This window comes from Saccoglossus kowalevskii, chromosome 17 (assembly GCF_978046115.1).
Source record: "Saccoglossus kowalevskii chromosome 17, keSacKowa6.1, whole genome shotgun sequence".
NCBI lineage: Eukaryota > Metazoa > Hemichordata > Enteropneusta > Harrimaniidae > Saccoglossus > Saccoglossus kowalevskii.
This window is the reverse complement of record NC_140657.1, coordinates 14,787,907-14,812,934: the sequence shown is the minus strand read 5'-3', so window position 1 is coordinate 14,812,934 and position 25,028 is coordinate 14,787,907. Positions and strand designations below refer to the sequence as shown.

General features: G+C 36.5%; 1 protein-coding gene across 1 annotated transcript; it reads right to left on the bottom strand.

Moving 5' to 3' along the window:
* Positions 1–1,187: 1,187 nt before the first annotated feature.
* On the bottom strand, positions 1,188–16,636 carry LOC100367251 (TNF receptor-associated factor 2-like). Its single transcript, XM_085491896.1, has 6 exons — positions 16,335–16,636; positions 15,903–15,978; positions 3,453–3,617; positions 3,178–3,249; positions 2,875–2,961; positions 1,188–2,642 (listed from the first exon to the last, which is right to left on the bottom strand). The coding sequence occupies exons 1-6, from the start codon at positions 16,505–16,507 to the stop codon at positions 1,635–1,637; spliced, it is 1,581 nt and encodes a 526-aa protein (XP_085348022.1). The 5' UTR covers positions 16,508–16,636; the 3' UTR covers positions 1,188–1,634.
* Between the last annotated feature and the right edge of the window lie 8,392 nt (positions 16,637–25,028).

Sequence of the window (25,028 nt, the reverse complement as noted above, 5' to 3'; positions counted from 1 at the left end):
CACAGAACAGGAAACGCAAAACCAAACTGGTTATAATATTGAACTTTGAAAGAAATTGAATAAAAACTGCAAAACCGCAAAGATATGTTTTACGATGGAAGCATATATATAGGTTCATGATATTGACAACAGTACAGTTCTCTGAAACTGGCCCAAGCAATTGATAAAAAAACGCACGCCATGTTTCAACCTAAACACCTAACTAGGAATGTGTCATGATTATGTATCTATGTATGAACAATGTATAACTGGAACACATTTCTCGAAAACTGATTGAATATTTATTTTATTTAAATAGGGTAGCATGAAATAGTCCATCAGAGCACTATTGCGCGAATATGTTATTTGCATAATACAATATTTACAGAGTAAAACGAATAATATTTATATGATATATACATAGAAATTAAATTCATTGTTTCAACCTAGACACTGCATTTATATAAGACATATATACAAGTTTACAAGCAGAACTGAAATACTTTCTTAAACAAAATTGTTTCTGCAGGAAGAAGAAAACTAGAGTTTATCCCAAATGAATGTTATTAGTAGCAGTGTGCATTGGAGTTTGTATTTGCCGCTAAATCAGTAATTGTGTGTGGTCGATGCATAAGTTTTAGCTGACACAAAAAATGTATTTGCAGCATCAAGGGATTCCATTCTGCACAAATGCACAAATCGATCAGATAAATGATCGAAGTGACCAAAGAAAATTATAGGAACGTTCAGCAGACTTCACAGGGAAACTAGTCCGATACGCGTTACTGGTCGGTATATATTTTTGTTTGCTCATTAGATCTCGTTACTATTCGCTATATACATACTACTATTAATCATATGAATCTTCATTTTTGTACCAATGTCTATGTTATATTCTCATTTTTAACGAATGCGACAAAAATGCTGATAGTCCTACAAGGCTTTGACAATATATGCACATTTCATACCAATTCAAAGCTAAAAAAAAATCATGAAGACGAAACGTGAATATAACCTGAAATAGTCACCAGAAACTCAAGTCATTTTGTAGATAGACTTTCGTGGTATGAATGATTAAATTCTGAATACTCATAAAGCTATATTCAAAATTATTGAATTACCAGTTTAACTAACCATACCTAAACGGAATTTAACAATCAATATCCAAGAATAATATTTTAGAATATATACAATTACTAAAATAGAGGGACAGTTAGTAGCATTTATTTTGTGTATACACTATATGAAGTACATTTTGTTCTTAAAAGCACTTAATTGTCTATAGTAAATTGTAATTTCAAATATTTTAATGTTCAGTTTTATTTCCCGGATAATATATACCGGTATACGTGTATTTATAGCAGAATTTCAACAGTTTCATCTTTCAATCATGTCAAATTTAGTGATCTGACCTTACTTTGTGTATACTATAGAGGCCATACACACTCTCTTACAGATTTGACTACGTAATTTGGTAAAATTCTGTTTGTCTTGGTCTTTTGGATTGTATTGTCAAATCTTGTCAGTCGTTTGGTTTTTGTGTTTTTTTTTACTTCTGTATTTCATTATACGGACTTTGTTTAAACAACATTAGAAATTACACATCGAACCGTAGATCAAACAAACGAGAGTCGTATGAAATGCAATATAAGGAATTAAACTAAGTCAGTTATATCGACAATAATACGGATGAATGCGGTATCATCTTTCACGTATTCGCATCTACGATTGTCAATAACACTGAGTGGCATGAATAAAGGACATCCGGATGCAATGTTCATATCACCTGTTGGACGTTTGAATGAATTCGATGAGGGATCTGGTCGGAACGCATCGATCACGTGTTCCCTATTAGATTGATCCAACCACATCAAAGTGACTTTCTGTCTAAATGGCCATTTTAAGATTGCGTCATACTCCCCTTTCATCACTACAAAGAACAGGGATACGTGATTTCCCTTCCCCATACCATCCCCATTCAAATAGAGCCTTGCACATAATTTGTAACCATGGTGACTGGTGAAGAAATACGGAGAATATATAGATGGTGTACGGCCGGAAATGGCGTCACGTCTCTTCCTAGCAAAATCGGTGATTTTCCATAGCAATATACCGTCGTATGACGTCATCTCAAGTGCCTGTATCCGTACATCTTGTTCCGCCAATGAGACATCCTTTTGTGCTATTATTCGATCTTGTGATTTGCAATTATTTTCTAATATCCGAATTTGTTCTTTAAACTGATCTCCTTGGCGTTGCACAAACTTTAAATTACCACCAGTGCATTCTGCTTCGCGTGATAACACAGACACTATAGCCTCATATGTTTCTAGCTTCTTTTCTAACTTAACAATGTTTGCTCTTAATTCATTTATCTTTGTCTGCCAGTTATTAACCGCCTCTTTCATTCCAGCTCCGACAGTTTTTCTGGCTAGCTGATTAGCACACTGCCCTACCTGGTTCTCAAGATTTCCCGTTGTTTGCGTCAAGTTCTGAATTTTTGTTTTCTGCGATTCTAACAAGGTTGTCATCTGTTGAATCTGTGTACTGTACTCGTTAATGTTAACTTTCATCTTATCCATCGCCAGTATCGTTTGGAGCAGTAGATGTATATGGTGCTGAGCAGCTTGTTTGTTGTGGATACTTTGTTCGTCCTTCTCTATCTAAAATATACAGATCATTCTTTATTATAATGGAATTTCCAGAAGTAAATAAACAGCGAAATGGCGCGTTTATTTGTGTTTTATACCACGTAGTAATCACTGATGGATGATTTACAAAATATAACTACTTATTGTTAACAAATCACAAACTTGCCATTGTGTGACAAAGGTACAATATATATTGTAAAGCATATAGCATAAATCTCATTTGATTCAGATTTGATTCACTTACCAATGTCGAACAACCCACTTGTTTGAATTCACAGATTAGTTTCATTTTTGGACAGTCACCAGTGTCAGTGTTTTTGTGGTCTGCAATCTGGTATTTCCATATATAAGGATGCAATTTCAAGATTTACAGTTTAGTTTCTCAATTAAACAATATCCACACTATATTTTAGTGAACATTCAGTCATATATAGCAAACATTATATGTCTGTAACTTTCTGTTTTGACAAAACGTAGTAATTGTCTATTTGTAAGCAATGATGAGTGTTTCATTGTTTATGCCATTTCATCACATGGTAATACTCACCTTCTCTCGTAACATTACAATTCCACACCAATCGCAAGAAACTTTCATTTTCAGGCAACGGGTATGATGAGTCTGAACAATAAAAGTAATGTATAAGGTATTCAATTCTTTTGAAAATATAATTTATTTCATTCAAATGCAAATAAATATCAAATTTTTAAAAACATTGTTGGTGTGCTGCTTTCACACATTTCGCTAAGAAGACAATGTGTATCACTTATGTACTATTTAGTCAGTGTGCATTCATTAACCAACAATTAATGATTATGAAATACCTTTAGATCGCGATATATGAAGTCATCATTGCAGTGTTGACATTTTGTATTACGCATATAACATTCGTCCTTTTTATGTCTTGACAGGTTGCGTCTTTGTATTTCCTGACTACATCCTTCAACGGGACAACTTATAACGCAGAATTCACACGACGCTCTGTGCTCCTACAATTCAAACCATATATTTTCACTGATATGTATGATGTGTTAGGCTTGCCCGGTAGGATACCACCACCACCACCACCGACAGACGCATCGGACAAATCTCCCTCCCACAAAAAAAAAAGTCAAGAAGGTATATTCCAGCGCATTGTACTGACTATGTTCAGCTATGAATATCAGGCCTGTGCAAGACATCATGAGATTATATATAATTATTGTTGCGGTTACAGTCTACCTTAAAAACACAACGCGTTCTTCCCATGTTCATGACTAACATCTTTACTAAAGTAGTGCACGTGAACCCCCATCATTATAGTAACACAGCTTTATTCCCATAATGCAATGTCATGCCAATCAGTGTAATAAGTTTTTTAAGATAGAATAATGACTTGAAATGGAGTGTCGCATATGAAATTATCATGTTTTTTTTTTTTCAGTTCGGGGGCGTTTGTCTGGGAAAATATGCAGGACAATTGTCCCATGGGACGTTTGCCCTAGTGAGTGTCAGAGGGCGATGTGTTGTCAACTCTGTGAATATATATGAATAATAACAATGCAAATAACGTCATCGTGTGAAACACAATTGGCAATGTAGTCATGGCTTAAGATAGAAGCTTAATTTTCCTGTCAATATGCTTCGTTGCGGATCAGCACTCACCGACACAGTGTTTGTGTCTCCTTAAAACTAGTTTGCTAGTGTACGTACTTTGGTAAAGGTCGGTCACTGGCATAGAAACACAGCAGTTGTTATAAACACCTAATTTGAATACAATGCGTTGTACTTAAGTAGATACTGAATAAGACAGCTATTCGCTGTCGCGTTATTTTATTTTTACTTTATATTAGAAGTCTTTGCGACTATCCTGTCCGTCTCTTCTGTTGGTGATCCGCTCCGCTACGATTGCCCTTATAATCACTTCTGTGGCTTTGTGTGTGTGTGTGTTTGTGTGATTTCCAGTGTTTTCACGTATTATTTCTTTTGTGATTTTTTTGCCTTGGCCGATTTCGCTAAAAATTGTCAGGTATGTCACATCTTCACCCTAGTTATTAGAAAAAATCTGAAAAAAAAATTGGCCCACTCTTGCCATAGCAACAGCCAACAAACTTTTTTTTTGGATAGCTTCGCGCCAAATGTATCTCCTACAAATTTGGGATAAAACACCTCAGACATAGCTCATTCTACTCAGCTTGAGTGTTGGCATAAATTTACTGTTTATTATGTCTATTTTCATTACAGAGAAAATTACCTGAATGTTGGGGTAACTTTTCACCAGCAACAGCTTTTAACTGCTCTGTGATTTTTTTGGCTTGGCTGATTTTATCCATACTTGACAGGCAGGTCGTACCGTCACTAATTGAAAAAAAACTTTGCCCACCGCTGCCATGGCAACAGCCAAAAACTTATTTTTGAATACTTTCGTCCAAATTTATTACCTCCTACTAGTCTTGTAATAGCAGTGTTAAAATGATCATGCTTTTTATTTTGGCTACGTTGCGCACCGGATAAGAGATCACTGGCGCCAACTTTGAATGAACTAAATGCTGCCTTCAATCTAAAAAATACTATGCAAAACGGTTGGAAATAATAAATTTAACAACAGAATACGTCCTAACAATAAAATAAAGACTGAATATTTTTTTTTTTTTTTTTGCAAAGTTCGTATACGTGATTCGGTTTTAGTTATATAAACCAACGTTATCATCACGTTCATGTCCTACCACGACAACAGCCGAAAACATGTTGCTTGCTTTTTGAGCGGAGCGGATCGCCAACCAGTCTACCGGCTTGTCTTTCTGTCTGTCTCACCATTATCTCAAGAATCGCTTGTCAGATTTCGATTAAACTTGCTACATAAGTTTCTCTTCGACAATGCGCAGACCTTATTATTTTTATGTTAAAATCTGTTCATATTTAATTACCGGTCAGTTTTAGGCCCAGGACAATAAAACAGACCTCATTAATTTGGGGTTAATCATCATGATTTTGATTTATCGCATACCTTATACTGTAGGAAATATCCGTCCCAGTCGCATCCATAATACACGCACCTTACTTGTAGTTTCATCATTTCCCGTGCAATCGCTCTATCCGGGAACACCTAAACAGATCAAGGTGATTATGTATATGGTGAGCAGATTGCATGTGTGGGCATAAACGTGCAAAGAATATCGTGTAAAGCTGTTTCATTGTTTGATTGGCAAATGTTGGATAATACAATGTTTCGTAATATTGGAAAAACCATACTTAATTGTATACGTGTATTCATGTATGTAAATGTGTCGAAATGGGCGTAGTGCGAGTGGTTAGTGCTAGTAGCACTAATCCGAAAAAGTACTAGATCTAGTGCTAAAACGGCACTAGATCTAGTGCTAAAACGGCACTAGATCTAGTGCTAAAATGTGCACAGTGCGAGTGGCATTGTTATTGCATTGTCAACGACGTCGAATAATAGGAGGGACATCAACAACCACTTTCATATGCAAACTACAAACAGTATAAAACATCGGCAATATGCGCGAGATGTCCATAATAATACTTTCTTTATATAATACCGGATTCTGCCGTAAATTCGCCCATCCGAAAAATCGCCCTGGGGATTTTACGGCTGGTGAGCGCTTATTTGGGCTTTACAAGACGAAAGAAACTGCCGGGGATATTGCAGAATTAACAATAATTAATAATTCTTGCTGAATTAAAAAGTAGACCGCCTGAAATTTCATTACATTGTCGACCAGTGTCAAATACATTTGTTTTCATTGATTGGTAACGAAAGTATATTTTAAACGAAGTTTCAAATAAAAACGAACACAACTGCATTGCTAGTAGCAAACGATCACAGTTGCGCAATCCTGCTGCGTTTCACAATTGTTGATTATTACTCAGTAGTGATTATAATAACGCACAAAAAATAAATTCGTTGAATTGTTATGAAATTAAAATGCAACTTAGTTTCATCGTAAGCAAATGATTCCGATCGCATACAAACGCTCGATGCGGTAGGGTATCCGCCATGTTTCTCTTGCATGGTCAAATCGCTAATTAACCAATCAAAATGCTGGATGATGGCAATGTGTTCAAATCACCATAGCTCATTTAAATATGTTAATGTATTGGACGCAACGCGGAAGAGACTTGCCGATGTTGTGGTACGATCTTTTGGCTTGGATTTTGATAGGAAAATGGCATGATTTTTTTTCAAATCAAAAAATAGTTGTTTTCAAAAGATGAACTGAGCATTAGAAGAATAATTTAAAATTCTTTACAGCTTTTTGTCCAGACAAAGCTTACCCATTCACGCTAGTCACAATAAACACGCTCTTGAATAAAAACTTTAATAGACTATTTTAGGCCTCAGGAAAGATTGAAATGTCCGAAAAATTACGCCAACATATTTAAAAAAAATAACTTTAAAAACTAAAATAAAATAAATGCGCATTATGAAACTACGTTCATCACACATGCGCACTGGGTTTGTTTGGCTGTGGAGGGTTAAAATACTATTTCACAACCGGAAATTCAACAGAGGAACTTGTTACTTCACAGATTTCACATGTTTTAATTATTAGCAACTGTAACAACAACAAGATTTCGAGAGTCTACAACAAAAAATCCTAAGGACTCCTAACAAATATTATTGCAGAGAAAGTGTCTAGACATATATTATATGGTCACTTTAAAACATCGGCGAGGTTATATCATATTCCGCTAACTGGTTACTTGTGTAAGCAATCACAAACTATCAACGACATCAAAGATGAGCTAGACAATGTCTTTATCAGGATTAACTTGGGTTGAAACAAAAGGAAATAAGCCACTTAAGAGGCTCTAATGGCCACTTGAGAGGCGTTGTGGCTCCTTCCGTTAGTACCTCCATGCTCCGAATATTACCGAATGCTCAAGATTAGCATAACCGGGAGCATAACCCATTGTAAGAAGGTGCTAAGAGCTAACGAGACCAATGTTTGTGAACAAACATTCACAAACGATCATATGGCAAAGCTAAAACAATAGCGTCGGGGCCCCTTCCGTTAGTACCTCCGTGCAGGGAGTGCAATGTAACAACAGGATTGCGTGAATCCACTTTTACCATTGGTTGATTACAGCCAACACAAGGTCAGCTTGGACTTTCAGATGCGAGACATAAAAAAAAAAAACGCAGCCAGTGATACATTTTGAAAATAAAAATACAAAATAAACGCAATCAGAGGCGCCGACAACGCGCGTTGGAAATTACGTAATGACGTAATGACACGTTTTTTTGAAGCTCCGTAATGAGTGGATAAATTTCGCGTTTTTAATGCCGATCTAGGTCAAAAACATTACATACAACTACATAATACATTCCTGGTCAACAAAACATCAAGTCTATATTGAAAGAGAGTTGGAAAAGTGTGTTTTTCGAGGGAACTTAATGCTGACATCTAAGTAACATCGGACAAAGATGGCCACTGTACTGAACAAAGGAACTGACGAAATCAAGAACAAGAACAAAAGATCGACGCGATCTACTAAGGTTGATGATTACATATATGAGCTCGGCTCGCCTAAAAAGAATACCCAACAACCAATTATCATCGATGAGGTTGAGTTTCCTTTATTGCCAACAACTCAACGAAAGGGAAAAGACTTGTCGCCAGACGAATCGGACAATGTTATTCATTGGAGACATGGTAAATACACCGATAAAGGTCAAACGCGCCCGGAGATTAACGATATATGTTATAGAACTACTCCACAAAGAATTAAGATTTGGATAATGGCAGCACAAGAAAGGTACGATGACTCTTTCCTTGACGACAAGAATATAAATGTACACTGGTGCAACTTAACAGGCGGGATGCAAATGAAATGGATAGACAGAAATCGGGACACGGAAGACGACAGCAAACAAGTCACCGTAAGTTTCTATTACTCGTCGGGAGTTATATATATATACAAGGCAAATACATAAGAAAATGGGCAGACCTTGAGTATCCAGTTCTTAGATGTAAAGTCAACGAACTTTTCTGTGCCCAAAAAAGTGACGACAAAATTGAACAAAAAAGTAAACAACAAATCCAAGATGGCGACGCCCAAGGTATATTAGGCCAACATGGCGATCTATTACCGGAAGCTGCCCAGGAAACAGATCTGGAAACATGTACTTGTGACCTTCAGTCAGTGAACAATATAGACAGAAAAAACGACTGTTTAGAGGAAACAGATAATACTTCGTCTGCAGCAAAAAATATACTTAGCAGCCCGAATTCACCGGCTCCGTCACCCATGAAGTCAGTTCTACTGAGTAAGGCTAAAAACGTGTTACTACAGAAAGAAAATCGCTTTATGGAAACAATAGAAGAAATAGAGTCTAATTATATTAATCTCCACAGTAAACTTGATGGTTTACAACAAGATAAACTGGACACTCTTGCGATAATAGAATCTCAAGAGAAACTCGCCCAAGAAGACAGCAGAGAATTAAAAGCAACCTTGGATAAAATGCAAGCAAGCCTGAACAAAACTAACAGTGACATCTCAATTCTGAAGAAAAATATCAACAAATCTCATGACACTCAAAACAGTATACTTAATATCTTAAAAGATATACAAAGCTCACACAACCAAACTTATAGTAAAGTTAGTGTTGGAATACAAACAGACATACCATCTGCAGTTTTGGCTGGAGATATGGATAATCTGAAATCAGTGCTGAACATAAATGCGGATCCTTTTATTGCCACAGTGCCTACTCAGAACCGATATGCAGTACTAGATGAACATCCTCCTAATATCCATACTCCATCAACATCAGATGACAACAGAGGGGAGAATATCATATCTGCTCCACAACATGAGAAAACCAGTAGAAGTGGGAAAAAACAACCAGTTGCATCTGAAACATCCATCTCTAGCAGCTGCCCAGGTGAACACAACAAAACAAACAAAGGAAGCTACAACACAGTGATTGTAGGAGATTCTATAATAAAACGTATAGACCCACAGAAATTTTCAACCTCCAGAAAGACGTATGTCAAAGTACTAAGTGGGAAAGGTTTAGACGATGCAAGCTCATTTATCAGAGATTCTAAGTTTAAAAACCCACAGAACATTGTATTTAACATTGGATCAAATGATGTAGAATACAATAGAATACCACTAGATGAATGCCAGAACAAATATGAGCAGCTGATTATAACCATACACGCAATACCTACCCAACCAGCAAAGTATACGTATCCAGTATATTACCGAGAGTGGATAAAGACACCTTTAACCAAGACATAGTTAAACTTAACAGATCTCTGCAGATAATCACTGAAGATATTGAAAATGTATATTACATAAACAATAACTTTCGCGACAAGGGTAAGAACATAAAGATGCATCTGTATGCGGACAAAGTACATCCCAACGACAAAAGAACCAGGAACATTGTAGCAAACATGAAAAAAACCATATACAGTGCTATTAAATCACAATTAAGTAACCACTCGACAACCAGAGAATCAGATCCAGCAGTAAGAAACTACAAGGCACAAAGCCACAAGCCAATTAATAGAAGAAACACCAATAATCAAAACAATGTGGAAGAATTCACGAGAAGCGAGAAGAGACAATACAGCAATAACCGTAACTACAGAAACAACAATCCAGTTGAAGAACTATTGACACATATCTTCAATTATATAAGAAGATAATCTCTTTTGTATTAATTAAGTCAAAATGACTACAATTAATAACTCATTACTTGACCTAGACTAAGGTATTTTTATTTCATGCTTTATAATTTTTTTTAAACAATTTATTTCATTCTACAATTATGACTTCCGATACAGCAAATAGAGCTATTCTAAAGTTTACAACTTGGAATATTTTTGGTAGTTTAGAGAAAAAAGTTAAAGATAATATTTTTTTTAGATAGTGTTAGAAACTTTGATTTTATTAGCTTAGTAGAAACGAAAACAAATAGTGAGTCAAACATAGATATTCCAAATTACAGTGTCTTCCACTCTTTTCGAACACAAAAACACAAAAAGGCCCGCTCAAATTCTGGTGGTATTGCTTTGTACTATAAAAACGTTTATGCAAAGGATATAAAACGTATGCAGAGCAGTTGTGAAGATTTTATTTGGATTTGCCTTGACAAAAATTTTTTCCATCTGGACACTGACATTTATTTGTGTACCTTGTATTTAAGTCCTCAATTTTCAAGCATTTTCAGTTGGAAGGAGCCTAACTTATTCCAATCATTAGAAAAAGATATCACAAAATATTCCAAAATTGGTTCTATTATTCTGACAGGGGACTTTAATGCAAGGACAAAAAATGATGAAGACACTGTTATTTACAACAATTCTGACTACCGGTCCTCAGATACAAATAATTTTCTTAGGAGAGCTTCCCAAGATCTAACAGTGAAAAACAACTATGGAGATTTACTGTTGGATCTTTGTATAGCCTCTGATTTGACAATTTTGAATGGTAGATGTATGGGGGACACCACAGGTAAATTTACCTGTCATCAACGCAAGGGTAGCAGTATTGTTGATTACACAATTGTCAGTAATGACTTATTTACCAAATTTAAATTATTTAATGTGCACCAGCTAAATCTGTCATTGTCTGACCACTGTCAGATTTCTTGTCAGTTTGAAACAAATGCAGTATACGATAGAACACTGCAAAAACCTCAGGATAAAAATGATGATGTAACTGCACAAACCAATGTTTCATACATGTGGGATAATGAATCAAGGTATCGTTTCAGTTGTGCATTACAGGGCGAAAATATAAACAGGTTAATTAACAATTTCAACAATACAAATTTTTCCAACACCCAGCAGTCAATTAACACTGCAAGCATGTTATTAACTGACATATATCTTGAGGCAGCTGGTAAAAGTTTAAAAAAAAATTACCATAAAAATATAAGAAAAAAGCATAAAAAAAAGAAAAAATCAAAATGGTACAGCAATGATCTTTCAGTTATGAAAAAAGACATTCAAAAGCTGTCCAGTAAATTATGTTTAGACCCATTTAATAAAGAATTAAGATCTCAATGTTACAATCTAAAAAAGAATTACAAACATTCTCTCAAAAGAAAAAAGAGAGAATTCAATAACAGTATTTTAAATAAACTAGATAATTTGAGTAAATCAAACCCAAATGATTATTGGGACCTCATAAAAGAATTAAAATGTGATGAGAATGATACAAAAAATGAAAACATTGAGAGCCAAAAATGGTTTAAACATTTCCAGAATTTAAATTCTCAAACATCACAAAATAATATCAATGTAACCATGGATAATGAAAAAAATCAAGGTAACAGTTTCCATATAGATATTCTGGATAATCCTATTTCACAGCTTGAAATTCACAATGCAATTAACAAGTTAAAAAATGGCAAAGCCCCGGGTATTGATAAAATTACAAATGAAATGATTAAGGCAGGCAGGAACACACTAATAAAATCATTAGATAAACTTTTTAATTTGATATTAGCTAGTGGCCAATACCCTAACACCTGGGACCTAGGGATCATCACCCCAATTTTCAAAAAAGGCGACTCTACAGACCCTGGTAATTACAGGGGGATAACTCTCCTCAACACTTTAAGCAAATTGTTTACATCCATTCTCAAACAGCGTTTAAGCAACTATCTCTTGGAAAAAAATTTAATAATCAAAGAGCAGATAGGATTCATGCCAAAATTTGGGACCCGCGATCACATTTTTGTGTTAAAACAGTTGCTAACAAAATATACTACCAATGGAAAGTACCTGTTTTCATGCTTTATCGATTTCAAAAAGGCCTTTGACTCCATCTGGCATGTGGGTCTTTTACACAAGCTCAGAAACAATGGAGTCACTGGTAAATTTTATAATATTATTAAAGCAATCTATACAAACTCTACTAGATGTGTGAAGGTTAAAAACGGCTTGACCAATACTTTCCCAATTGAGAAAGGCATCAGACAGGGCGATGGTCTAAGTCCGCTGCTTTTTAATATATACTTAAATGATATTAAAAGTCATATAAATGCATCAAACAATGACCCACCAACTTTATTAAATAACCAACTTCCATGTTTACTTTATGCAGATGACTTGCTTCTCCTTTCAGAAACCAATACAGGACTTCAGAATGCGATTAATTCCCTGCAATTATACTGCCACAAATGGAAGTTGGAGATCAACATTAAAAAATCTAAAACAATCATATTTAACAAAGCAGGTAGACGCCTAGACAAATATAATTTTTTTATAAACCAGGATGTACTAGAAAGAGTGACATCATACACCTACCTTGGCATAAATTTAAATACAACAGGGAAATTAGAAAAAGCCCATATAGACCTAAAAAACAAAGCTCTTAAGGCCTGCTTCAAAATGAATCAGCTATTATTTTCGGCAACTTGTATACCACTCAGAATTCATTTGAAGATGTTTGACGCAGTAGTTAGACCAATTCTCTTATACTGCACTGAAATATGGTCTAGTGATATTATTGCCCACACAAAACAGCTTTGGAATTTGTCAACACCCATGGAAAAACTCCATACCAAATTCTGCAAGTTTTTATTAAAGGTGAACAGCAGAGCCTCAAACTTGCCATGTTTAATTGAATTAGGGAGGTACCCTCTTACAATACAGGGTACAAAACAATTGTTAAAATATTGGATGAGGGTTCAGGAAATGCCTGAAAATACATTAGTATGTGAAGCATACAAGCTTGGTATTAAGATGCATGATTCTGGTACTAAAAACTGGGTATCTGGTGTGAAAAAGATTTTGGAAAACCTAAATTTAAGTAATATCTGGAAAGATGGGCAAATTAAATACAGCAATGCTACTATTGAAGACATCACAGAAAAACTTAAAATGCAATTCCAGAAAAAAAGTAAAGAATGCATGTTTGATGATGATAAGGGCGTGCATCACAAAAACAAATTGAGAACATACAGAGAAATAAAAACTGATTTTTCTTTTGAGAAATACCTCCAAATAATTAAAAATCCACTATATCGTGCTGCAATGACTAAACTTAGAATAAGTGCCCACCGTTTACAGATTGAATCAGGCAGATACAAAAACATCTCCATCTCTGATAGAATATGCCCTGTCTGTGATCTTGGAGAAATTGAAGATGAGAAACATTTCCTTTTCACGTGCCAGCTATATGATAAAGAAAGAACCAGCCTTTTTACTAAACATAAAATGCATGGAGAGACATTAATAAACATATTAAATAATAAAAACGATCACATAATTAAAGACATTTCAAAACACATTTATACTTGCTTTATGCTTAGGGAGCAAAAAATCAAACAATAACTTCAGTACCAGCTGCCTCAAAAAAAAAAAAAAAAACCCACAAAACACAGATTTACATTTATTTACATTATATTACAATTATTCATTTATCTCTTATTGTGAGATGTGTATTTATTTCATTCATTTACTGTATTTTTAGTATTTCCTTTTATTTTCATTTTTTTATTATTACATGTTTTTGACTTTATTGTACTTTTTGTCAAGATCTCAAATGGGATACGATAGCAATAAAGAATTACTTACTTACTTACTTAAATAGAACGCGTTGTGACACAGTCTCACCAGCCTCTTTCAATCACGCAATATAATTATGCTATTTCCCAACGCACTTATATTTAATACATTGACGAAAAACACCACAAGATAACTCGCCAATTCACGATAAACGTGGTGGTGAACTGTTTAGCTGATTTTTCAAAAGATGGATATTCAAGTCATATTCATCCCAACATATTTGAATATCCTTTCGGGATTTTGAGACATTGTTCAAAAGATATGTCTGATGTCAACTAATAATATGCAATTATCCAGGCAGTACTAGAAATTATTGCCGATACTAATCCTGTTTTTTTGTATTGGGAAGTTGGATACTTGAACGTGTAGTCCCCGGGCGTGTAGAAGACGAGGATAATCATAATCGTACTGTCACGTTTTTCGTCTTAGCCTTGTCTTTTCGTTTTAACCGTCGCAGTCCGCTTAATCAATTATCAAACTAAACATTCAATGAACATATATTCAAGTTGTGTTAATACAAAGATGATTTAAACTTGTCCCTTCCGTTGCCAACGTATTCAATATACGGGAATAGCATGTGTGTGTGCGTTTGCGTGAGTGAAAGATACTGGTGAGATTTCTCGTCGCAACGCGTTCTATTTATTTCCAACGCGCGTGGTCGGCGCCTTTGATTGCATTTATTTTGTTCTTTCATTCTCGAAATCTATCGCTGGCACCGTTTATTGTCATTTCTCACAACTGAATGTCCAAGCTGATTTTGTTTTGGCTGTATGTCTGCAAAGGTCAATGTCATGACAACCAGACAACGGTTCATTTTCTGTCAAGTTCCCAGCGGTACTGAGCAACATGCCCTTTCACAGGTCGCCGTACACACAAAATCCACCGAGCTTTACAGGGACCCGAGACTTAGACTAGGAGTATACAATTTTTTTTATTTAGTTCATATAAGGCATCATAATTTCATTGAAGATCTATTTTCATTAAGTGTGGCGCCGACCAGAAATAAAACGGCACGTCAGCGATTTAAAAAAAACGCTGAATTCCACCATTTACATACAAGTTACAATTTTACATACACCAAAGTTGAAAACACAAACTTCCACACATTACCATTTCATACAGTGTATCATGGACGTTCTCTGGTACGTCCATGAGTGTATCTATTCACAATTTGTAAAAATTACGAAGTTCGACTTGCAGTTTCACTGTCCATGGAGCTAGTTTCCCGGTCGATCGCGTTGTTTCAAAGGTCTATTACGACAAACGTGGTCAATGACATTCATGTACATTCTCATTTTTCCCACTGTAGCACATTTCCAATGAATGAAAGATACAACAATTTTACGTAAATATTAATTTATTTTCAGACAATTAGGGGATGTCTCGACGTCGTTGACAACGCGATATCAATGCCACTCGCACTATGTACATTTTAGCACTAGATCTAGTGCCGCTTTTAATAGCACTAAATATAGTGCCGCTTTAGCACTAGATCTAGTAATTTTTCGGATTAGTGCTACTAGCACTAACCACTCGCACTATGTCCATTTCGACACATTTACATACCTCGTGTATTATATTAGAGGATCTGAATAAGCGTATACAAGAAATCGTGGGATCGCATGTAAGACCTACATAAAATAACATTCAATAATCTCTTACGATTTAACACAACATTGTACCTGTATACCCCGAGTTTAACGTTAATAATCCTATGCCGACAAAGCAGCTTACCTTTTCAGTAGTCAGTGTATTGATGTTTACATCCGGATCATCTGAACACACTGGACATTGACAGCTGCCAGTGTCCCTACAATATATAAGCATATAAACTTGGCATCGGCAATAATCTTTCTTGTAAGCTCATTTCTCTGAATGTAATATTGGCTTTTGAAGGTTTTATAAGTCCGATGCCTTACAATATAAAGGTTCGACGTGTATATAATAGTATCGAGAGCCAAAAATGAATAACCGAGCAATACACACAATTGATATAATGCGCAATAATGAAAGTGTTCTAAATCGTTTTTTTTTTTTTTTTTTTTCATTTACATACAACTGTGTTGTGATTGGTAACACACAATTTAAAAAAAAGTTATTGCCCTCATGAATTATAAACGAAACATGTGCGGTGACTACATTGCTTTGTGATAATTGTAAACGTACCTGATCAGTACATCAACGCATGTTTTACAAAACCGATGACCACAGCTACTCTGCACTGGGTTGTTTAACACTCTTTTACAGTGTACGCACATGTACTTGTCATCCTGATATTGCTCGTATAAGATGCCAACTGGGTATCCCGACTCGCCCGATTCTAACTTGCTCGAAGCCATCGTATTTTTCACCTTTTACTTTAAAGTGAAATACGTGTTTTACTTGTGCTGTCACGTTATGACACACCTTCTCCGTGCTAGGGGTATTCACGTATAAGCTCAGATGACGATATTTGTGTATAACCGTTGAAATTTGAGTTTCAAGCAGTATTGCGTGTGTTACAAATACTATCATTGACCTATGTGTGAAGAAAATAATTCGATTGTTAATTTATAGCAGAGAGAAATACTTTTGTAAATTTTGTTTATTATGCATGGTTCGGGTGCAGTGTTATAATCAATGCATGTAATCGTTTTAGGACTAGACGACTAACCACTGCTGGCATTATGTTCACCTGAGAAACACAGTTGACCGCATTATATATGGAATTATACCGATAACATGTCACTTATTTAGCGAAAATGGGCAAATTGTATTAATTTCATTGATTTCCTATAGTTGCCTACGTATTGATGAACCAGACCTGACGTGAACGTGCACCTGTTTGTAATTATTTGCTAAAATTGCAAATTAATCGAACCTTACTAATTCAAAAATATTCTAGATGATCCTCCCAAAAACAAACATGGCTGCCACAGGGGTTTGACCAGACTCCAAAGGAGTTCACTGATTCTGTTCTAAACATTTTGGATTTCGACATTCCCATGATGTTTTCTTGGAAGGAAAAGATGTATTTAAAGTTATTATGAGAATATCTCAAAGTATGCACTCAGACAGTAGTCCGTCGCATCGACCTCCGCTGCGCGATACATCGATTTATTGGCGATCCGCTCCGCTAGGATTGCCCTTATAATCACTTTTGTCGTTTTGTGTGTGTGTACATTTCCAGTGTTTTCACGTATGATTTCTTCTGTGATTTTTTTGGCTTGGCCGATTTCGTTCAAACTTGGCAGGTAGGTCACACCTTCACCCTAGTTATTAGGAAAAATCAGCAAAAAATTTTGGTCCACCGTTGCCATAGCAACAGCCAAAAAACTGATTTTTGGATAGCTTCGCGCCAAATGTATCTCCTCCTACAAATTTGGGATAAAACATTTCAGACATAGCTCATTCTACTCAGCTTGAGTGTGGGCACAAAGTTACCATTTGAATTTTTGATATCTGTTTTCATTACCGAGAAATTTGACCCTAAAGTTGGGGTAACTTTTCACCAGCAACGGCTTTTAACTCCTCTGTGATTGTTTCGGCTCGGCCGGTTTTGTTCATACTTCACAGGTAGATCGTGCCGTCACTAATTGGAAAACAATCCTGGCCCACCATTGCCATTGCAACATCCAAAAACTGATTTTTGAATACTTTCGCCCCAAATGTATTACCTCCTACCAGTTTTATCGGTGTCGCTGGGTGTATGTGATAAAGGGAAGTTGTGCAACCAAATTTGCCGAGTTCGAAGTTTTTCGCCAATAAAAAAATAACTAAGGCAACAACTCACGGTTTTTCAGCATTTTTGTAATAAAGACATTATTCTCCATCAATAATCCGCCCAAAACAGGAACATTTCTACTAATTCTTGTGTTTTTTCGACGTTTTTCGAAAAACCTGCGATTAGGCTGTGAAAGTAGAACATTCCGGAGGGGGCGAAATGGAAGAGCCATATTTAACGCGTATTTTGACCTCTATGCGGTCGTCGCCAAAGAGCCCCGCGTCCATCGCCTGGCAATGCTCTTCCGTTTCACCAGTTGCGTTTTTTTGGCTAAAATTTGGGCAGTACTGTCAGTCACGAAAATTGATGAATAAATTAATACACATAAAATATGAATCACGGGCTAATTCAATGGTCACCGAACACTCCACTGTGGCAAGATAGTAGCGTGGTACAGTTTTTTGCGCGTGTCCGTAATAACGCGCACAAAGGATTGTGGGACAGAGTCCTTTATTTGCTGGCATTCTTGACTTTTGACTGCAGTTCTTTTTTATATTTTAGAGTAAATGCTTTTGATATGCTCTTAGGTTTCTTAATATCCGTCTGAAATTCTGGACTGTGGTCATATTTTTCGATTAGGAGTCGTATATTTAAATAACTCACCGTGACTAATGTTTTGCATTATGAAGTATATTTTTATGAAGGTCAACACACTGTACTTTAGGTAAATATTTACCATCTCGTTATTTCATTATTTCGCTTTCCAGCATTTACAGGAAACGCTTCATTCTAGAAAATGCTATCGCAAAACTGTTGGAAATAATAAATGTAACAGCAGAATACGTCCTAGCACAGTCACTCGACTAGGAGAGTGATTGTGGTCCTAGTAATAAACTAAGTGACTTCCAAAAACTGAATGGTGTTTGCGAACTTCGTATTAGTTATAAACCGACGTTAGCTTCACGTTTATGTCACACCATGGAAACAGCCAAAAACATGGTGCTTGTTTTTGAGCGGAGCGGATCGCCAACCAGCCTACCGGCTTGTTTATTTTCGTTTTGTTGAGAACGAGGGCGCTTATGAGTTATTAATTGTTGCTAGGCGACTAATTAATTGAAAACACATGAATAACACTGAATGTGAATTAATGGCGACTGACTATTAAACCAATGATATACGTATTTCATATTCATTTTCTCATTATTTGCACATTCAAACGAGTAGGTAAAAGCAAGAGAACAAACCTTTCTATGTTAACAAGACTGCGTTCGACGAGAGATGCCAAACCTCAGACTAGTAATACATGGTGCCATATGCATGATATCTCTCAGCGTTTCAGCGTAAGCCGGTTATCGGTAAAAACTGTGGGTGTCTCATTTTTGTCGAGTTCGACTTCGTAGTACGTGTTACACGCGTTGTTCGTAAATATCGTCCTCAGATTCGCTAAATTCTTCTGTAAATGTCCTTTTCGAAGTTCGGTGTGGTTATGGAGTTAATAAGAATTACCTACGTCTCGCGATAGTTGATTAGAATATGAATAGATCTCGCGTTATTTTGTGATAATCTTGTTGCTCCGCAACGTTTACTCGGTAGATAAGAACTGATAACCTAAACAAACGTGGCACGCATTACTTCAAAAGAAAACGCCGCATTACCAGTCTGTTGTATTACTAGTCTGAGGCAAACTATTTGTTCAATGTCAACATCAATATGAACACTCATGTACATCTCGCGTGTCAAGTTCTAAGGCCCTAACTAGTTAACTAACTTGTATGTCTTTACCGAACGAGCATGGACCTTGTATATGTAAGTATATATATATATGTAAAACAGAGCATATACTGACATACATAACGTTATCTCATAAAACAAATCATGCATTGTATTCAATATAATAAATGCCATACCAGGCCAGCAACCAGGGTCCTTTTTCAACGTTTTTTGTAATCGAACCCATAAGGCTACACCGACTAAATTTTATGGATGACATCCGCGCGCGCATAAATTTTTGCCTGTTCTCAAAAAAAAAAAAAAAAAATCTCCGACGACGAGTCTCCACAGATCGGTTTTCTGTCCGGAACTTGCCGACTCATATTGTCGCAAAGCGCCGACTTGTCGTAAAACTCGTTTTGGACTACCTCAAAACCAAACTCCGCACAGTTAGATGCGCGTTACGTAAAGCGCAAAGGCCTGTGGGAAGGAGATTGTCTCAAAACATGCCAATTTTGTCATAAATGATCCAACATGGCAACCACACCACCAAAATACGTGAGCATAAAAGTTCAGAGGTAAAACGGAGGGATTGTTGTAGACTGGTACGCAATTGACGTTTGCCAGGGAGATGTGACGTGACAACTTTAAGGACATATTGTCCAGAGCTGTCCTCTAACCTTTTCAAAATCAAAGGTGATGATACCTGTAACAGTAATAAAATACGAGATGTGTATATCAAAATGTGCCTCCTACAAATAAAGACTTGTTCTTGTTTTTTTGATACACTGTGATTCAATTCGTAATAACAGCTCCGTAGTCCTGTGGTTTTAGCAGCATTTTTTTTTTTTTTTTTTGGCAGGATTTTTGTTTTGCCCTCCCGCATTAGTTTTAGGGTCTTCAGAGGATGTAATCTATAAAATTAAATCAGTGTGGCCTAACGCACATTAAAAAAAAACATAGGTGCTACTTACACTGAATACACGCTAAAGGTTGAACTTTTCTCAGACATTCATGAAGGTTACCCAGGTCACTAATATCCTGGCAATCCGTAGCGATAGCTCCCCACGCCAATATTCTGGCTATTTGTATCAAAAACTTGCTACAGCAAGCGACTCCACAGCACAGGTCCCTAGGTCCTCGCTCACAGTGTCGCATGAGTGGGGATTGCCCTTCTAATCGGCGACGTACTGTACAAAACAACACTGTATGTTGTGTTTTTTTTTAATGGTGATCAGCACCGCTAGGATTGCTTTAAAATTACTTATGTGTGCCCGCCTATGTGATTTTCTGTGTCTTCATATATTAATTCTGTAATTTTTGGGCTGGGCCGATTTTGTTCACACTTGTTAGGCAGATCATACTTTCACTATAGTTGGGTGGTCAAATCTGAAAAAAATCATCGCCCACTGTTGCCATGGTCGAGCTAAATGTATCACCTCCTAACAGTCTCGATGATGATGATGCTCATTATTTTAGCTAAAGTTGGCACCGACAAGAAACTACGGACGTCGACATTGTTCAAACGCACATTTGAACTTTGAATGAACTGTAAATGCTGCATTCAATCAAAGAATCTAGAAAATGCAATAGCAAAACGACATCTTATCAAAATATAGGTTAAAGAGTCAACTTGCTCAAATATAATAACAGCAAAGGACATGCGAGTAATAAAGTGAAGTGACATCGGACAACTAAATTCTTCCTGCGAACTTCGGGGCCTCGGTTTTAGTTGTAAACCGTAATAACGCGCACAAAGGATTGTGGGACAGAGTCCTTTATTTGCTGGCATTCTTGACTTTTGACTGCAGTTCTTTTTTATATTTTAGAGTAAATGCTTTTGATATGCTCTTAGGTTTCTTAATATCCATCTGAAATTCTGGACTGTGGTCATATTTTTCGATTAGGAGTCGTATATTTAAATAACTCACCGTGACTAATGTTTTGCATTATGAAGTATATTTTTATGAAGGTCAACACACTGTACTTTAGGTAAATATTTACAATCTCGTTATTTCATTATTTCGCTTTCCAGCATTTACAGGAAACGCTTCATTCTAGAAAATGCTATCGCAAAACTGTTGGAAATAATAAATGTAACAGCAGAATACGTCCTAGCACAGTCACTCGACTAGGAGAGTGATTGTGGTCCTAGTAATAAACTAAGTGACTTCCAAAAACTGAATGGTGTTTGCGAACTTCGTATTAGTTATAAACCGACGTTAGCTTCACGTTTATGTCACACCATGGAAACAGCCAAAAACATGGTGCTTGTTTTTGAGCGGAGCGGATCGCCAACCAGCCTACCGGCTTGTTTATTTTCGTTTTGTTGAGAACGAGGGCGCTTATGAGTTATTAATTGTTGCTAGGCGACTAATTAATTGAAAACACATGAATAACACTGAATGTGAATTAATGGCGACTGACTATTAAACCAATGATATACGTATTTCATATTCATTTTCTCATTATTTGCACATTCAAACGAGTAGGTAAAAGCAAGAGAACAAACCTTTCTATGTTAACAAGACTGCGTTCGACGAGAGATGCCAAACCTCAGACTAGTAATACATGGTGCCATATGCATGATATCTCTCAGCGTTTCAGCGTAAGCCGGTTATCGGTAAAAACTGTGGGTGTCTCATTTTTGTCGAGTTCGACTTCGTAGTACGTGTTACACGCGTTGTTCGTAAATATCGTCCTCAGATTCGCTAAATTCTTCTGTAAATGTCCTTTTCGAAGTTCGGTGTGGTTATGGAGTTAATAAGAATTACCTACGTCTCGCGATAGTTGATTAGAATATGAATAGATCTCGCGTTATTTTGTGATAATCTTGTTGCTCCGCAACGTTTACTCGGTAGATAAGAACTGATAACCTAAACAAACGTGGCACGCATTACTTCAAAAGAAAACGCCGCATTACCAGTCTGTTGTATTACTAGTCTGAGGCAAACTATTTGTTCAATGTCAACATCAATATGAACACTCATGTACATCTCGCGTGTCAAGTTCTAAGGCCCTAACTAGTTAACTAACTTGTATGTCTTTACCGAACGAGCATGGACCTTGTATATGTAAGTATATATATATATGTAAAACAGAGCATATACTGACATACATAACGTTATCTCATAAAACAAATCATGCATTGTATTCAATATAATAAATGCCATACCAGGCCAGCAACCAGGGTCCTTTTTCAACGTTTTTTGTAATCGAACCCATAAGGCTACACCGACTAAATTTTATGGATGACATCCGCGCGCGCATAAATTTTTGCCTGTTCTCAAAAAAAAAAAAAAAAAAATCTCCGACGACGAGTCTCCACAGATCGGTTTTCTGTCCGGAACTTGCCGACTCATATTGTCGCAAAGCGCCGACTTGTCGTAAAACTCGTTTTGGACTACCTCAAAACCAAACTCCGCACAGTTAGATGCGCGTTACGTAAAGCGCAAAGGCCTGTGGGAAGGAGATTGTCTCAAAACATGCCAATTTTGTCATAAATGATCCAACATGGCGACCACACCACCAAAATACGTGAGCATAAAAGTTCAGAGGTAAAACGGAGGGATTGTTGTAGACTGGTACGCAATTGACGTTTGCCAGGGAGATGTGACGTGACAACTTTAAGGACATATTGTCCAGAGCTGTCCTCTAACCTTTTCAAAATCAAAGGTGATGATACCTGTAACAGTAATAAAATACGAGATGTGTATATCAAAATGTGCCTCCTACAAATAAAGACTTGTTCTTGTTTTTTTGATACACTGTGATTCAATTCGTAATAACAGCTCCATAGTCCTGTGGTTTTAGCAGCATTTTTTTTTTTTTTTTTTGGCAGGATTTTTGTTTTGCCCTCCCGCATTAGTTTTAGGGTCTTCAGAGGATGTAATCTATAAAATTAAATCAGTGTGGCCTAACGCACATTAAAAAAAAACATAGGTGCTACTTACACTGAATACACGCTAAAGGTTGAACTTTTCTCAGACATTCATGAAGGTTACCCAGGTCACTAATATCCTGGCAATCCGTAGCGATATAGCTCCCCACGCCAATATTCTGGCTATTTGTATCAAAAACTTGCTACAGCAAGCGACTCCACAGCACAGGTCCCTAGGTCCTCGCTCACAGTGTCGCGTGAGTGGGGATTGCCCTTCTAATCGGCGACGTACTGTACAAAACAACACTGTATGTTGTGTTTTTTTTTAATGGTGATCAGCACCGCTAGGATTGCTTTAAAATTACTTATGTGTGCCCGCCTATGTGATTTTCTGTGTCTTCATATATTAATTCTGTAATTTTTGGGCTGGGCCGATTTTGTTCACACTTGTTAGGCAGATCATACTTTCACTATAGTTGGGTGGTCAAATCTGAAAAAAATCATCGCCCACTGTTGCCATGGTCGAGCTAAATGTATCACCTCCTAACAGTCTCGATGATGATGATGCTCATTATTTTAGCTAAAGTTGGCACCGACAAGAAACTACGGACGTCGACATTGTTCAAACGCACATTTGAACTTTGAATGAACTGTAAATGCTGCATTCAATCAAAGAATCTAGAAAATGCAATAGCAAAACGACATCTTATCAAAATATAGGTTAAAGAGTCAACTTGCTCAAATATAATAACAGCAAAGGACATGCGAGTAATAAAGTGAAGTGACATCGGACAACTAAATTCTTCCTGCGAACTTCGGGGCCTCGGTTTTAGTTGTAAACCGTAATAACGCGCACAAAGGATTGTGGGACAGAGTCCTTTATTTGCTGGCATTCTTGACTTTTGACTGCAGTTCTTTTTTATATTTTAGAGTAAATGCTTTTGATATGCTCTTAGGTTTCTTAATATCCGTCTGAAATTCTGGACTGTGGTCATATTTTTCGATTAGGAGTCGTATATTTAAATAACTCACCGTGACTAATGTTTTGCATTATGAAGTATATTTTTATGAAGGTCAACACACTGTACTTTAGGTAAATATTTACCATCTCGTTATTTCATTATTTCGCTTTCCAGCATTTACAGGAAACGCTTCATTCTAGAAAATGCTATCGCAAAACTGTTGGAAATAATAAATGTAACAGCAGAATACGTCCTAGCACAGTCACTCGACTAGGAGAGTGATTGTGGTCCTAGTAATAAACTAAGTGACTTCCAAAAACTGAATGGTGTTTGCGAACTTCGTATTAGTTATAAACCGACGTTAGCTTCACGTTTATGTCACACCATGGAAACAGCCAAAAACATGGTGCTTGTTTTTGAGCGGAGCGGATCGCCAACCAGCCTACCGGCTTGTTTATTTTCGTTTTGTTGAGAACGAGGGCGCTTATGAGTTATTAATTGTTGCTAGGCGACTAATTAATTGAAAACACATGAATAACACTGAATGTGAATTAATGGCGACTGACTATTAAACCAATGATATACGTATTTCATATTCATTTTCT